The 14,115-nt window shown below is 39.0% G+C and overlaps 1 protein-coding gene across 1 annotated transcript in view; it reads left to right on the top strand.

Annotated features, from left to right (window-relative positions):
* Positions 1 to 70: 70 nt before the first annotated feature.
* Positions 71 to 14,115, top strand: part of CAPN1 (calpain 1) — a gene marked incomplete in the record, with an annotated part of 860,468 nt that continues 846,423 nt past the window's right edge. Inside the window, 1 exon segment of the mRNA XM_044075847.1 lies at positions 71 to 390. Within this exon segment, the coding sequence (XP_043931782.1) occupies positions 133 to 390 (258 nt within the window).

Raw genomic sequence — 14,115 nt, 5'->3', positions numbered from 1 at the left:
AATGTGAATGGTCTGTTTAAGAAAAATACTGCTTTTGCCAGTGGTTAATTGTAGTTTTTAATTTCTTTTTCAGTGATTCTGGTTGACCTCCCGTAGTTTTGTGTTTCTGCTGCTGTTTTTTTGCTATCCATCATGATCCAAGAGGAAATCTTCACCTCTGGTGTTGCAGTGCAAGTGCAGAAAGAACGAGACCGTGAGCTTGGCATTGGAAGCAATGAAAAGGCAGTTAAGTACTTGGGACAGGACTATGACCTTATAAAAATGGAGTGTCAGCAGAATGGAGTTTTGTTTAAAGATGAATCCTTCCCTACAGCTCCTTCATCTCTAGGCTTCAAGGAACTTGGACCTGGTTCTCCCAAAATACACGGAGTCCAGTGGAAACGACCAACGGTAAGAATGCAGTGCAATGGACTTCTAAGTACTAAAGAACTTAGGACAGCTGTGAATAGTGTGTGTGTGTGTGTGTGTGTGTGTGTGTGTGTGTGTGTGTGTGTGTGTGTGTGTGTGTTGGGGGGGGGGGTAGTGGAATGTATTATACAAATCCACACACACACATACATATTTATATATATGCTTACTTTAAAATGTCCCACTGAATTTTTCTTGCACTGTATCACTGCCCTGAAATCAGTAGTCCTTGTAGTTATTTTTTTTTTATTTTTGAAGATTGTGATATTTTTCGAGGAATGTTTTGTGTTAGTTTGGAGCTTTTCTCCCTGGGCCTTGGCTGAGGGTGGACTCCTACAGTCGACTTTCCCTGTAACCAGATGTCAATAAGTAAGTAAATAAATTAATGTTATAAAATGTAAGAGAGTTTTGAATTAATAGGAGTGAACAAAACGATATACTTGTGTTTGGGCAAATTTGTATATATGTAAATATATAATATGGGTTCACGGATCGAGGTTTCTGTGCATCAGGCCTCTGGTCATCGAGGATCGAAGTACTGAAATATTGAACCGAACAAACAAACAAAAAATAAATAAATAAATAAAATGTGAAAACTCTGTGCTGTTTAAATATACCAATGCAGAGATCGCACTACAGTGAACAGAATGGTAAAGTTCTAGTTCTGCCCTGTACGGCAATCTCCATTCACAAGGTTTGATGTTTTAGTGCTTTGGTCCTCTGGTCTGCAGCAATCAGAGGTTCGATGTGCTGAAATTTTGATCCTTTAAAGTGAAACCATATATGTATGTGATAGTGCAACATAAACAGTACTTTTTGTACACAGATGAATTCTTTGTAACCACACATTATGAAACACAAAAAATGTCAGTAACACCTTTTATGTGGTAGATAATTTGATAGATACACCATAATGCTGGGTAGCACTCATTTTGAGACTTTAAAAAACATGTATGTTGTTTCCAATAACATAGAGTCACTGTTCAAACTCAGCCTTACTACAGGATATGTACCCAAAGAATGGCGTAGAGCAACAGTTATCCCGCTCCACAAAGGTGGCGCCACAATGGATCCCAGGAACTATCGCCCTGTAAGCCTGACTAGCCTGGTCTGCAAAGCTATGGAGCGCATCATCATGGATCTCATAAACAGACATTGGGAACCTCCAGACACTGGACCCTACCCAATTCGGCTTTGTTAAAGGCAGATCTTGCCTCTTAAACCTAGTTGACTTCTTTGAAACAGTTACCAAGGCCATAGATGAGGGAAAGGTAGTCCACACAGCCTACCTAGACCTCGGATAGGCCATCGACACAATACCCCACTCTGGCATTATAAATAAGCTTACCAGCCTGAATATCAATCCCTGTGTCATGAGATGGGTTGCAAACTGGCTCAGGGATAGAACCCACATGGTCAGAGTTGCAGGTGCCATGTCCGACTCCAAACCGGTTACAAGTGGCATCCCACAGGGCTCAGTCCTGGGACCCTTCTTGTTCAGTATATACTTCTCTGAGGTAAAGGCAAGCACGGGAGGACTGTGGCTGACCAAGTTCGCAGAAGATTGCAAACTGGGAGCCATAATAGACTCTGTAGCTGACACAAGCATCCTCCAGAAGGGTCTTACAGAGACGGATACCTGGTGTCAGAACCATGGCCTCAAGCTAAATGCCAAAAAGTGCATAGTCATCCCTTTCGGAAAAACAATGTGCCCACAAACCTACCACATAGGTGGTAATCCACTAAGTATGGAAGATGTAATTGGGGATCTGGGGACCCAAGTAGATAGTAACCTCTCCTTTGATGATCACATTGCCAAAGTGGTTAGAAAAACCTTCTATATAGCCCACCTAATCACGAAAGGGTTCGCATCTAGATCGAGAGGTCATTGTGCCCCTCTACTCATCGCTCATCAGGCCCATAATTGAGTACAATGCCCCATTCGGGATGTACCTTACCCGACACCTGCAACAGCTAGAGACACCCCAAAAGTACCTCACCAAGAGGATCATGGGCCTCAAACAGATGCTCTGTGCAGCTCGACTAAAGAAACTCAAGCTCTACTCGGTTGCTTAGTGCCTACTCAGAGGTGCTCTCTGCCTGACGTACAAGGCCATGTCTAACCTGGAATTAATGGACATGCTCCACCTCAAGAAATCCAAATCCCTTAGAGCTACACGCTCCAGGGATTTAAACCTTAGCACAACAATAAATAGGACATGCTGGAGGGATAGATTCATATCCCAGAGGCTTACCTTGCACTGGAATAGAATCCTTATCCATGTTAGGCAGAGCTCCTCACTGACCCTCTTCAAAAGAAATCTTGATGAGTGGATGGGAAATCGGAAATTTACACCTGGGATCACTTCTGCGGCCCTGCTGGACAGAGGCTCAGGAATCTAATCTAAAAGGGAGGCGAAAGCAAACACATTCTGGCTAGGCTTATAAATGCCCTAGGGCAGATAGCCTAGTACCTACCTATGAAGAGACATTTGGATAGTACCAGTTGAATGGCCAAATACTTCTTCACATTGTTTTCAATGGACTGCACACAGAGATAAGGATGCTGCAAGTACTGTTGCAAACCTAAGTGAATTTTACAAGAAGATACAAGGATGCTGTAGGTACTGTTGCACACCTAGCTGAATTTGACCTGCTCTACATCTTTCTATCAAGTGGATTGATTTGCTTTTCTTTCACATTTTCAGTTGGCCTGTATTTATTCAAATCATGGTATGAGTTATCCTTTTTCCCAGAATCAAAATTATTTGTAGCTTATGCTGAAATGTCTGTCAGTGTGTCATGCAAGTCTTTGGAATATCTTGGTTTCTTCCATCTTTGAACCATATAGCAGTACAAGGTTCTTTTTAGTTTGGCTCTCCAAAGTTCATCTTCACCTTCACTTATTTTGTCTAGTTTATTAATTCCCCTTTTGTTTGCTGCAGGAATGAGCACATTACCACCACCATTATTGTTGATGTGGCCATATTCTTCACACTACGACCTTTTAGGGTGTTTGGGTTGGTGGACTTCTTTTTGAGTAACTTGCTTTATTGTTTAAAACTGTCTATATTTGTGTTATTGCCTTCTGCCTCCTTTATCTGCTTGGGTGTGCCCCAAGAGTCTGTTAATTTTTTTTCATTCATTGAGCACTGCATCTCTTGTTTTGTTTTTTCCTGTCTCTATGCACATGTGCTGCTGCCTGACTACTCTGCTGTCTGACTTGTGCAGCAGTGCCTTGGTACTGCCTCTTGCTAATTAATTCAGCTGAAGGATTAGTAGAAACAGTCTTTGTAGTATTTAGTACCAGTCAGAGATTTGCATCTCAAACACCTCTACTCATTTCTCATGATTTGTTCATCTTAATTTGTGGTGTACTCGAGTGTAACCTTTAATTATTTTTGGAATTTAAACTGAATACAGTCACTTGGAAAAAGAATGATGTTTTGCAGCGGACTGTATAACTCAAAACATGCAAGAGGATTGCGTGATTCTAACTTAAGACCTGCAGGAAAATGTGCCTAAGATAGTAGATTACCTAAACAAGTTTGTTAGCCTTTTGGGTCATGGGCCAAACCTACAAAAAATAGAATTATTGCCAGCCATTGATGTGACAAGAAAAATTTAGGAAGCATTCCCATTAGGTGGGGAAGCAGACAGCTCCAGTCAAGCTGGGCATCACTCTGTACCCATGCTAGGGGACTTGCACTAAGTCTTTTCATTGTTTTAAGGTCTAGATTCTTAGCCTTGGTTTAGGCATTCAGAGAGTCTGCTCCCTTTAAATCTAGGGTCAAGTACCCTTTCATCTAACCAAGCATCTAGCTGTTTCTTCATAGACAACAAGGAATTTAAGCTCTTGAATGCAGTGCTGGAGATTAATACCAGCTGTAATACAAAGCAAGGAAGTTAGAATTTGGTCATGAAACCACTACTGACTCGTTTGTGTCCCTAGAGTTAAAGAAGGGAGAGGAAAATCAAATCCCCATTGTAGCTCCATAAATATCATTCCGATTACTTTTATCAATCAAAGTTAAATCCCCACTTAAGTTTGTAGTTGATTCTGAACAGAAATAATTTTTTTTAATCTAACCTTGTAACTCAGTTGCTTCAGAGTAAATTTGCCTTGTAAAACAACTTTGGATTCTTTCCAACATGTCTGTGGCTTTATTATAAATGCAAACAGCCACTGCATATTCCAAGATGGGTCTTGTAATAGATTTGTATATCTGAAACAATACTGCCACTTCCCTGCAGTAGTGTACTCCTTGAGGAAGCAGAGGTGTCACTCTTGGAAGAATAGTGAAGGTAATCTTTTATGACACCCCTTTTGTATTGTGTTCCATCATATTCGCACACCACCTAAGTCCCAGTGGCTTCAGAAGATGCCATCCTTAACAGACCAGTTTATCTGTGAAGGGAAGCATAGAAAAGCTGCAAAGGAAGCAAAGTATTGTCCTGTAAGACAACTGGTAGTGAGCATCCCAGGCTGGGGAAAATATGCCCAAACATTTGACTTGTCCCTGCTGTTTGCAGTAACTCATCTGGATACTCGTGCTAGAGCAGTGTTCTGAATTTGTATTCTCCCTGGCCACTAGGATGGTTGATCATTGGCCACTAGGATGGTTGATCATTGGACTTCCCAAGATCATCACAAACTAGCACACTGTAAATGTTTCCCTTCAAGGGGTAAGACATCCATGGAAGATTCTGCAGCCCAAACAAACGTGTAGAACATTGTTACTTATTTGGGATGCCTCAGCCTTAAACTTCATATATTTATTGAACCACTGCACTTTAAAATATGACATGAGCATAAATATGTTAATGGAAAAGAAAAACCACCATAATAAGACTTTCCATTATTTTCGCACAGCATACATGTGTATTCTTCATTTTCATGTACTCCCAACATTACATAAATTACTCAAGTCCTGCATTACCTTAAACCTCTTCCCTCCTTTGGAACATTATTCTGCATGTTTTGTTTCCAGAAATTCCATTTATTTTTATGGAATTTGTTCTCTCCCTTTTCTAAATATCCCCACTCCATTTTCTTTATTTTCAGTAATTGGTTTTGATTTTGATTTTTATTTCCATTTTCTTGTAACTGCATTTTTTGGCAGCCAGTGACATTAAACTTAAGGCATTCCTGTGCCTTGGCAGTTCATAGCCTATGTCCCAGCTCAAGAGAATCATTTCCTTAATTCCAGTAATTTGTGACCCCGACATGTCTGACTCTGTAGGGAAATTTTAAAATCTGCCAACTTGTTACATTTCCAAAAAAGATGGATTCCCAATTACAATTTTGCCTTTCCTATCACACCTCCAGAATTTCCTATTTACCAGAAGAAAAAATTCTCTGAGGTCTGCTATGGATAAAAAAAATACCTATGCAAAACAGTTCCATGAAAAATCCTAAACTTTCTGTTTTTGTTGCATACTTGGGAGCCATACAGATGTCCTCACATTTGTTCCTTTGCAAATTGCCTTTCCATTCTCTTTTCCCAATCTCTTCTAACCACATATGATTAATTCTTGTAGTTATCATGGAAGTCTGTTTCTAATCTGCAGTCCAAACGTTTGCTTAGTCTTATCCCCACTGTATTATCTTTACCTCCCTAGTTATTTGTTAGAAATAACTTGGTTCCTTTCCTGCCTTCCTCCATTAACTTCAGCACCTCAAGGTTGTTTTCCATACCCTTAGTCACAGTCATCCTTATTGGTAAAAATCTAATTTATGCATTCCTGTGTTGGCTTAGATCGTAAAATACTTTATACTTCTTTATGAATATAATATGCATATTTTTGTTATTCTCTTTAAGCATCTGCATCCAAAGTCCTACCCTCAACTTTTCTCCAACTCCCTTCCATGTGTACTTATCTTGATTGCAGTGGCAACTTACAAGGTGTCTATGTATGTATTGTATTTATTTTATTGACATGTAATTGCTGGGAGGGTCCGACTTGGTGGAGGCCCATTTTCAGCGGAGGCCCAGGGAGAGGGGCTCCAAATTGTTACAAAGCATTGTAGAACTAATGATCTTACATTCTTCAAAAATAGCACAAAACAGCTACAGTTTAAATAATTATGTCAAATTAATGAAAATATAAAATTATTTGTTAAGAACTGATACAAGGTATATGGCAATCATTTAATATTCAGAGAAATCTTAAGACAATTTGTAGAGAAATTAAAGGGAAGTAAATGTGTGGGTTGTAACTTCATTAGTATGTTTTCAAACATGGGTACCCAAGATACATGTCAGAGAAAATGGATGATAGTGTTGCGCTGCCAGCCCAGCTATCTACAATTTTGTAAACCATTTTATGTCATTTGTGAATATTGATATGATTTATACAGAACTGTATGTTACGTACTGAGCTAAGATGTATCCACAGTGTACCCTGTCGGAACATAGAAAATTAACCTACAAAACATAAGAATAGTTGAGATCAGGTTACTTTATAGCTGGGCCATAAACCAACAATGTTATCTCCATTTCAGTTCAGTAGCAGATACAATGTCTAGAGCTAGAAGTGTTTGTATTGTCTGTAAAGAGAAATAATTACTAGGTTTCAAATGTAAAAGGTGTTTTATTGCTTTATGACTTCCTTGCAGCTGCAAAGATCTGAGAGATGTATTTCTCACACAGAGATGTTAAATTCTGTTAGTTTCTGTTTAGCCTGGGAACTAAAGTCAGGTGACAAATAATGTCATCCAAGCTAACACTGCAGTAAAATGTGATATTAATTTAAGAACTCTTTCAGAGAGAGACTGTGCGTTTTGCAGTTTGTCTTGGGCCTAGCAAGAACATCCACTCATCTGCACTTGCCTTGCTGTAAGCAAGATTTAGGGGATAGTATCTCATTTAGATATAGATGGGAATATAGTAAAGATTAGTTTAGATGTTTTCTGCATTTATTTGAGACTGTCCTGCAATGTTGTTTTAAAATATTTTCTGTGATTTTGAACTCTGAAGTAACTGTGTTGACTGACTGAGTATTGTCTTGTTCTTTTATTATTTATTATTAGATATATTTAAATTTATCTTTGTGGCTGATATTTGTGAGACATGTTTAAGCTCTTAGAGTACTTGCATATGTATTTGGTGACAGTGTACATGCTACTCCTAAAAGCCTGGTGGTTGGTCAAAACTACCATTTGGATTTTTAGTAACATTACACAGTAGGATTGGACACCCTTTAAGGGCCTTGAGTAGCTGATGAGAGTTGTTGGTGGCAATGATAACTACCTTATAGTATGGGCAGAAGTGGGCATAGCTAGTAAACCTGTGCCAGCCTTTTCCAGGTGTGTATGTCTGTATATAAATCAAATCTTAAAGTGTGTGTCGGCTACTTGGGCATGGGCATGAAGCACTGGTTGGACAGACAGGGTGCTGGAGGTTTTAGCTTGACCACTCAGCTGAGATCTCAACCCTATACCTGTGCCAGTGGGGAGTATTATTGGGGATCTAGAGAAAGAGGGAGAAAATATCCCCAGACTGTCTGACTGGTCTGTGTGTGTTCTTAAGGGAAATTGTACTTTACTGTCGGTGTACTTGTCATCCTCCCAGTGTGCATGTCCCTCACTGTTGCCAGTGGTGAGGATTGAGGCTCCTTGATTACTGGGCCAGTGCAGGAGTGTCACATATAGTTCCCAGGATTTGGTGCATCTCCACCCATGAAGATGGGCTCAACAGTAGCCTTTCTCAAAGGGTTTGGGATAGAACCTGATAGTAACAATAAGTGGCACATACTTGTTATAAATCCCAAAAAATAATTGCTAATCCTGTCAGAAAATGACAGTAATACCGTCATAACCTTTTTATTTCCTGGACAATCAGTTTTCAACATCAAGGAGTTTCACATTTAGATGATTATCTGTAAATGGGAACTAATGGCAGCATGATGCCAGGGCACTTCTATGGGCTAGGGTTGTAAAGGCTCCAGGGCCGTTGGCCTAGTACACACCTATGAACCTATAAATCAAAAAGGATTAATATATTGAATATGAAAATGGTGCCACTTAACCCAGGGAAATGGATGGCCTTACCTCATGCTGTGTTGCTTAACTTCTTAAGTCTTTGATGCAACCTTAAATGTGCTCATTTATGCATGCAAAGTTCATATAACTTATGGTTGTTTTTCATTGTCTATTTAAACCTGCTTGCTGTAGTGTTTGACAGAAAAGTCTGTTTTTAAATCCTGCTTTTTCTTTGTAAAGATGTTATTGCCTCAGAGCTTTCCTCATAACACCTGTTTTGTTCCAGAGTTTATTTTTGCTACTTTAGTGCTGTCTTTGTTAACTTTTTCAGTGACTCCCTTGGTTTCAGTAATTATCAGTTCTTTGGTTTTCTGTTTACCATTGTCATTGTCTGTCTTTTTTTTTTTTAGGCAGCTTCCATATTTTCTGATCACTAGCAGTACAGAGATTATTTGCCGGCCAATTATTTCCCTAGTAATTCTTTTATTAGACTGTGTCAACAAGATTAAACTTTTTGACACCCATGCAAATTTTTTGTATACTTCTGCCAGAGACGTTAGTTGTTGAAGGCATTAATATAATAAACTGTAACCGTATGAAATGTCGGGACCCACTAGAGCAAGTCCCAAAACATGGAGACTAAATGGCCGAAAGAATGGACTTGTATATAGTAAGCCCGAGATGCCATTTCTCAAAATATTCCTTTTCTCTGATGTATGGAAATCTCACAGTTAGTATATATGTTTGGGGGAGGCTACCCCCACCCCCCTGACTGTTGAAATTTGTTGCCATGCAACCTTTGAATGACACATGAACACAGGACCATGAAAAAGCATACAGTTTTACTGTTTATGGTGATTGTACTTTTCTACAAGGCAACACGATCACTTGTTGTAAAGTACCATATATTCTGCTTTAACTGGTGTAAGGGCATCATGACAGTTTCATTCCTAAGGTTGCCACCAATTCAGATGCACAAAGTGTGGGATGCAGGAGGAGAGGCCAAAGGTGTGATATAACAAGTTGGACATGGCCAAGAATATTGTATAATAATGGCTGGTTCAGTTTGCAAATGTTTACATACTTATTTTAGGATTTTAAATATCAAGCCTCCATGCGCACAAATAAACCCCCATGGGACATTCATTTAATGCATTTTTAAATTAAAAATTGCAACATGCCTTCGGTCTCAGTGCAAGCTCAACTGCATGTGTGCTGCTCTTTGGATTAAATATTAATTTTATTAATCGTTGTGGGATTTATTTCAAGTTCTTGGGATTGGTACACATGTGGCAATGTCATAGCTCATATATGCTTGAAGCAGTCTGCTAGGAGCAGTATTTAGGACTCAAGCTCTAACATGGCTTACAGACTTCTTGCAGAATAAATATTTTAAAAGTTAGATGGGCTGGTTTGAATCGCTTCTTTTTCTGCTCCTTTTCAAAGGATGTTTAAAAGGATCTGTTCTTTCTCTCTATTGGTATTGCCTTTATTTAAAAGTAAACTGTCTTGTTTAGCACAGAGGATTAAGGGTATGAGCTGTTATTGATATGCTGCCTTTGAGAAGAGTACAGAGTTTGATTCCTTCCACCTACATATGCTTTCTGTGTTACTCAGAGCAAGCAACTTAACCAGACACTGCTCCTGGGCTGTCCCTGAAAAGGGACACTTGTGTCCAGTGGTCTTACCCGGTTAACAATTATATAAACTAAAAGACATCTTCTCATAGACCACCCATATACTCAGATAATTGTATGTGGTGATACAGAACAGACATTTCCTACTTCATGGTATTGAAAGATTTCGAACAAGATCTCATCCTATAAACAAATTAGCCAACCCAAACACAAGATCTCCTAGTGTTACTTTTTTATTCTTTCTTGATAAGTCGCTGACATTTGGAACATACAAAAATAGGGCATAATCCCACAAAACTGGCACATTATCTAGAAGAATACTTAATCAATTGAAACAGTCCCTTACTTCCATTCTTGGATGTCTGACTTGGAGACTCATAACTTTCAGCACCGTATTCATATTACCAAGCCAAAATTCATAAACTATATTTTCAGGCCAAGAAAGTCTCTCTTCTCTCTCATCTGACAAAAGAATGGCAGTTGGCAACTTAGAACTCAAATGCAACAGTGACAGTGATGCAAGGTGATACAGTGATACAAAGATGGAATGCCCACAGATGTTCCTTACCAGGAGAATCCAGAGTATAAATACATTGTCCTGTATGGATCACCTAACGCCCTGTGTCTGTACTCTGTCTTCTACAGGTTACTGAGACGCGATCTATGGCTGATATACAAGGCATCCTCAGATCAAGCTCTGATAGACCTTTTGCACATCTGCAAAATGAACAGCATTAGAACCACTAGATCCAAGGATTTAAATCTTGCTTGTGCCATAAATAAAACCTGTTGGCGAGACCGATGCGTGTCTCAGAGGATCCCCATGCTCTGGAACAGGTTCACGATCTATGTGACAGAGTCCGTCCCTAATCCTATTTAAGCATGACCTTAATCAATGAATGGGAAATTGGAAATTCACCATGGGTATGGCCCCCATGTCTCAGACAGAAATGCCAAAACTAACATACCCCTCCTACACGCAACCTCTAGAAACCTCCTAACTAACATAACCCCTCCTAGTAGATACACATGATACATAGGGACACAACTGGGTTGGATTGTACAGTTAAGCTTATAAAGCTACTGGTGGCAGTTAGCCCAGTAAAAAAAAAAAAAAAAAAAAGTCATGCACCTATGAAACATAAAAACAAACTGCAGTGCAGTTATTTGCATGGAAAAGGAGAGTAGACGATACAAGTCTAGAAGTACTTATCAAAAGCAGGAACAAAGACCCTGACAAAACATTATTCCTTGTTTACAGCATTGTGTTCTAAATAATACCAGTAGCTAAATCAGTAAAATGGGAGAAAAAGAAAAAGGTAAAGAAAGTAAAATGGAATTCGTAGCTTATTGCAGCCTAATGCAGCCACAATATGACCAATTTTCTCCGAATTGTTGTTCTTTGTATGCTGTACAACTGTTCTGTTCCCTAACCCGAAAACTCTCGCACTACCGTGGAGTCATACATTCTAAGTTGTTAATTATCCTTTTTTTTGTATTAATTAATATAGTTGTCCAGTAATTTTTCACCTCACATGATGCATGAAGATACAGTGTCAGTGACAGCAGATGCCAAGAATTCAGCAACAGAAATTTGTTTTTGATAAAATCTTAATAAGAAGAGCATATTGAACTTTCAATGGTTTGTTTTGTCTTATAACTTCACTTATTCAGTTTCTGAAGGTATTTTTCCCCTATTGCTTGTACTTGGATAATAGTTCCCTTTCAATTATTGCCAGGGTTGTCCAGAAGTTTGGAACCAGACCAAAGTTGTAATGTTCCTGTAGTGTTGCCCTGTCCCTGAATTCTTTCTGCTACCGCTATGACATATGTTTTCTCACCAAAAATATGTTTTATATAGGTGGATTTTCTTCTAAAATGCATGCAAGTGTAGTACTCTTAAAGGCAAATATTAAAGGCCAATATTGCATCAGTAAGTCGTACTGAAGTTTTGCTTATAATTGTATCTGTTCAAAATCAGCATTGTAATCAGCCATAGAAACAGTACAGTTGGCAGTAACCCTGTGAGATGGTATACACAATTCATAGTCTCGGCCTTTCTCATCTCATAGGAAAACTTTTGTATTTGAATCATTTTATCCATATGTATGTCTTGATTTAGATCCTGTTAAGTATTTTCAAGAGCTTTGCCCCTAGCTTATCCTGAATATGAAAAAGTGACTGCCACAGCTTTGCTTTTCCACTCTAAATCAGTGACGCATTTACAACTACATTTTTCAGCTTTCACATGCGTTACCTCTCAACTGTCCAAATTTTTCTCATGTTTTTGGCCTGTTCCTCAAAATTTTTTTTTTCTTTTCATTGACAAATCATTGAGGAATGAAGTCAACAAATAATAACAGATGTTTGAGTTTCAGAAAATGCATGGTAATGCAAAACGTGTTATTCTGCCAAAGGTTATAATAGCAGTATTTAATATCCATCACTGATTTTGGGCCTTCATCCCCCCCATTATTTTTAACTTTGTTCAGAATTCTTATGCTTAGTGTTACCACCTGTCCCACTTTGTGAGGGACAGTCCCTCTTTGGGCAGTTGTGTCCTGCAAAAAAAATTGAAAAAATGGCAAATGTCTGAGATTCTAGGACAAAATTATTTCCTACATTTTATGTAATACTTGCATAAAGCAGTCATTCTGTATCTAAAACACCTAAATGTTGTAAGAAACAAAATAAGCAACTAAAATGCTACAAGAATAAGCTTTTATTTAGGCAAAAAAGTGAAGTTCTGTCCTTTGCACTGGCCCATGGGTATGTTTTGCCCTGCAAAATCTGATTTTTGTACCAAAAATGTCCCACTTTGGGCATTTGAAAAGGTTGCAACCCTACTTATGCTAAGAGGTTGAGAAGTATGTATGTTCCCATGGTTCTTTTCTCTTTATAAAGTGAAGGGAGTTTATAATTGGAAACCATGCTGTCTGTATTGCCACTTGTTTCTCTCTCACTCACTCACTCTCTCTCTCTCTCTCTCACACACACACACACACACACACACACACACACACACACACACACACACACACACACACACACACACACACACACACACACACACACACACACACACACACACACACACACACACACACACACACACACACACACACACACACACACACACATCAGGGAATAAATATGCAGTGTGGTTACATTTTTTGTTGAGTGGAACTTTTTGTTTTTAAGATTTTCAACAAACACTAGTTTGCAAACACTGAAACTAATAAATAATAATAAACTAGAAATGGTCTGTCCTTCTTCCTTGATATGTCTCCATTCCTCATATTCCACAGAACCTTTAGTGCTGAGGAATAGAGATAGTCAGAGACAGAGTGACCAGTAGTATTAAATGACCAGAAATACAAAAGCTATATGGCTAAAAATAACTTGTTCCTCTGGCCTGTGTGTCATAGAAGAATGGACTTTTGATTGTACCCCATATGACCTGGACTCCATTAGCAGGCTCCACAGTGGTCCACCAGCTCAGAAGGGATAGAAGTAAGAGGTAGGTAATGGCTCACCCATCCCTGGGAAAGGGTATTGGTAGATTACCACCACTAATTCTCTACCTAGGCAGAAGGCTAAGTATTGTAGCTCTTGCAGTTTGGGATTTAGGTAGTGTGGCCCTACCAGGGAGTGTACATGCACCATGGCTATAAACCATAGGTGGATGAGAATGCCTACACTTGCACTGCATCTGGTGTAATAGGCATAATGCATCACTGTTTTATTTTTATATCTTGTATATCATTTTTCTGTGTCAACATTGTTTTTCAATATGTTTTGTATGTAATTTGCCGTGGAACTTTTCTCCCCGGGCCTCCACTGAAAGTGGGCTCATCCTAGGCCCAGTGGACTTTCCCGGTCAACAAATGCAATAAATAAATAAATTAGTTTCAAGCCTAATATTTAATTGTTCAAGCTGGTGGCAATAGCAGAGAAGGGGTGTTACTGAAGATGTATCAGTAACTTCTTGGAAATAAAGTCTATGTACTAGTGTGCAAAATAATCTTAGACATGTTTCAGTTACTGTTAAGACTGCAGTGGAAGGCACTGGGCTCGGTTAAAGGT

The sequence above is a fragment of the Protopterus annectens genome, chromosome 6.part1 (genome assembly GCF_019279795.1).
Source record: "Protopterus annectens isolate FY-2018-M chromosome 6.part1, PAN1.0, whole genome shotgun sequence".
Classification (NCBI taxonomy): domain Eukaryota; kingdom Metazoa; phylum Chordata; order Ceratodontiformes; family Protopteridae; genus Protopterus; species Protopterus annectens.
This window is presented reverse-complemented; position numbering and strand designations above follow the sequence as displayed.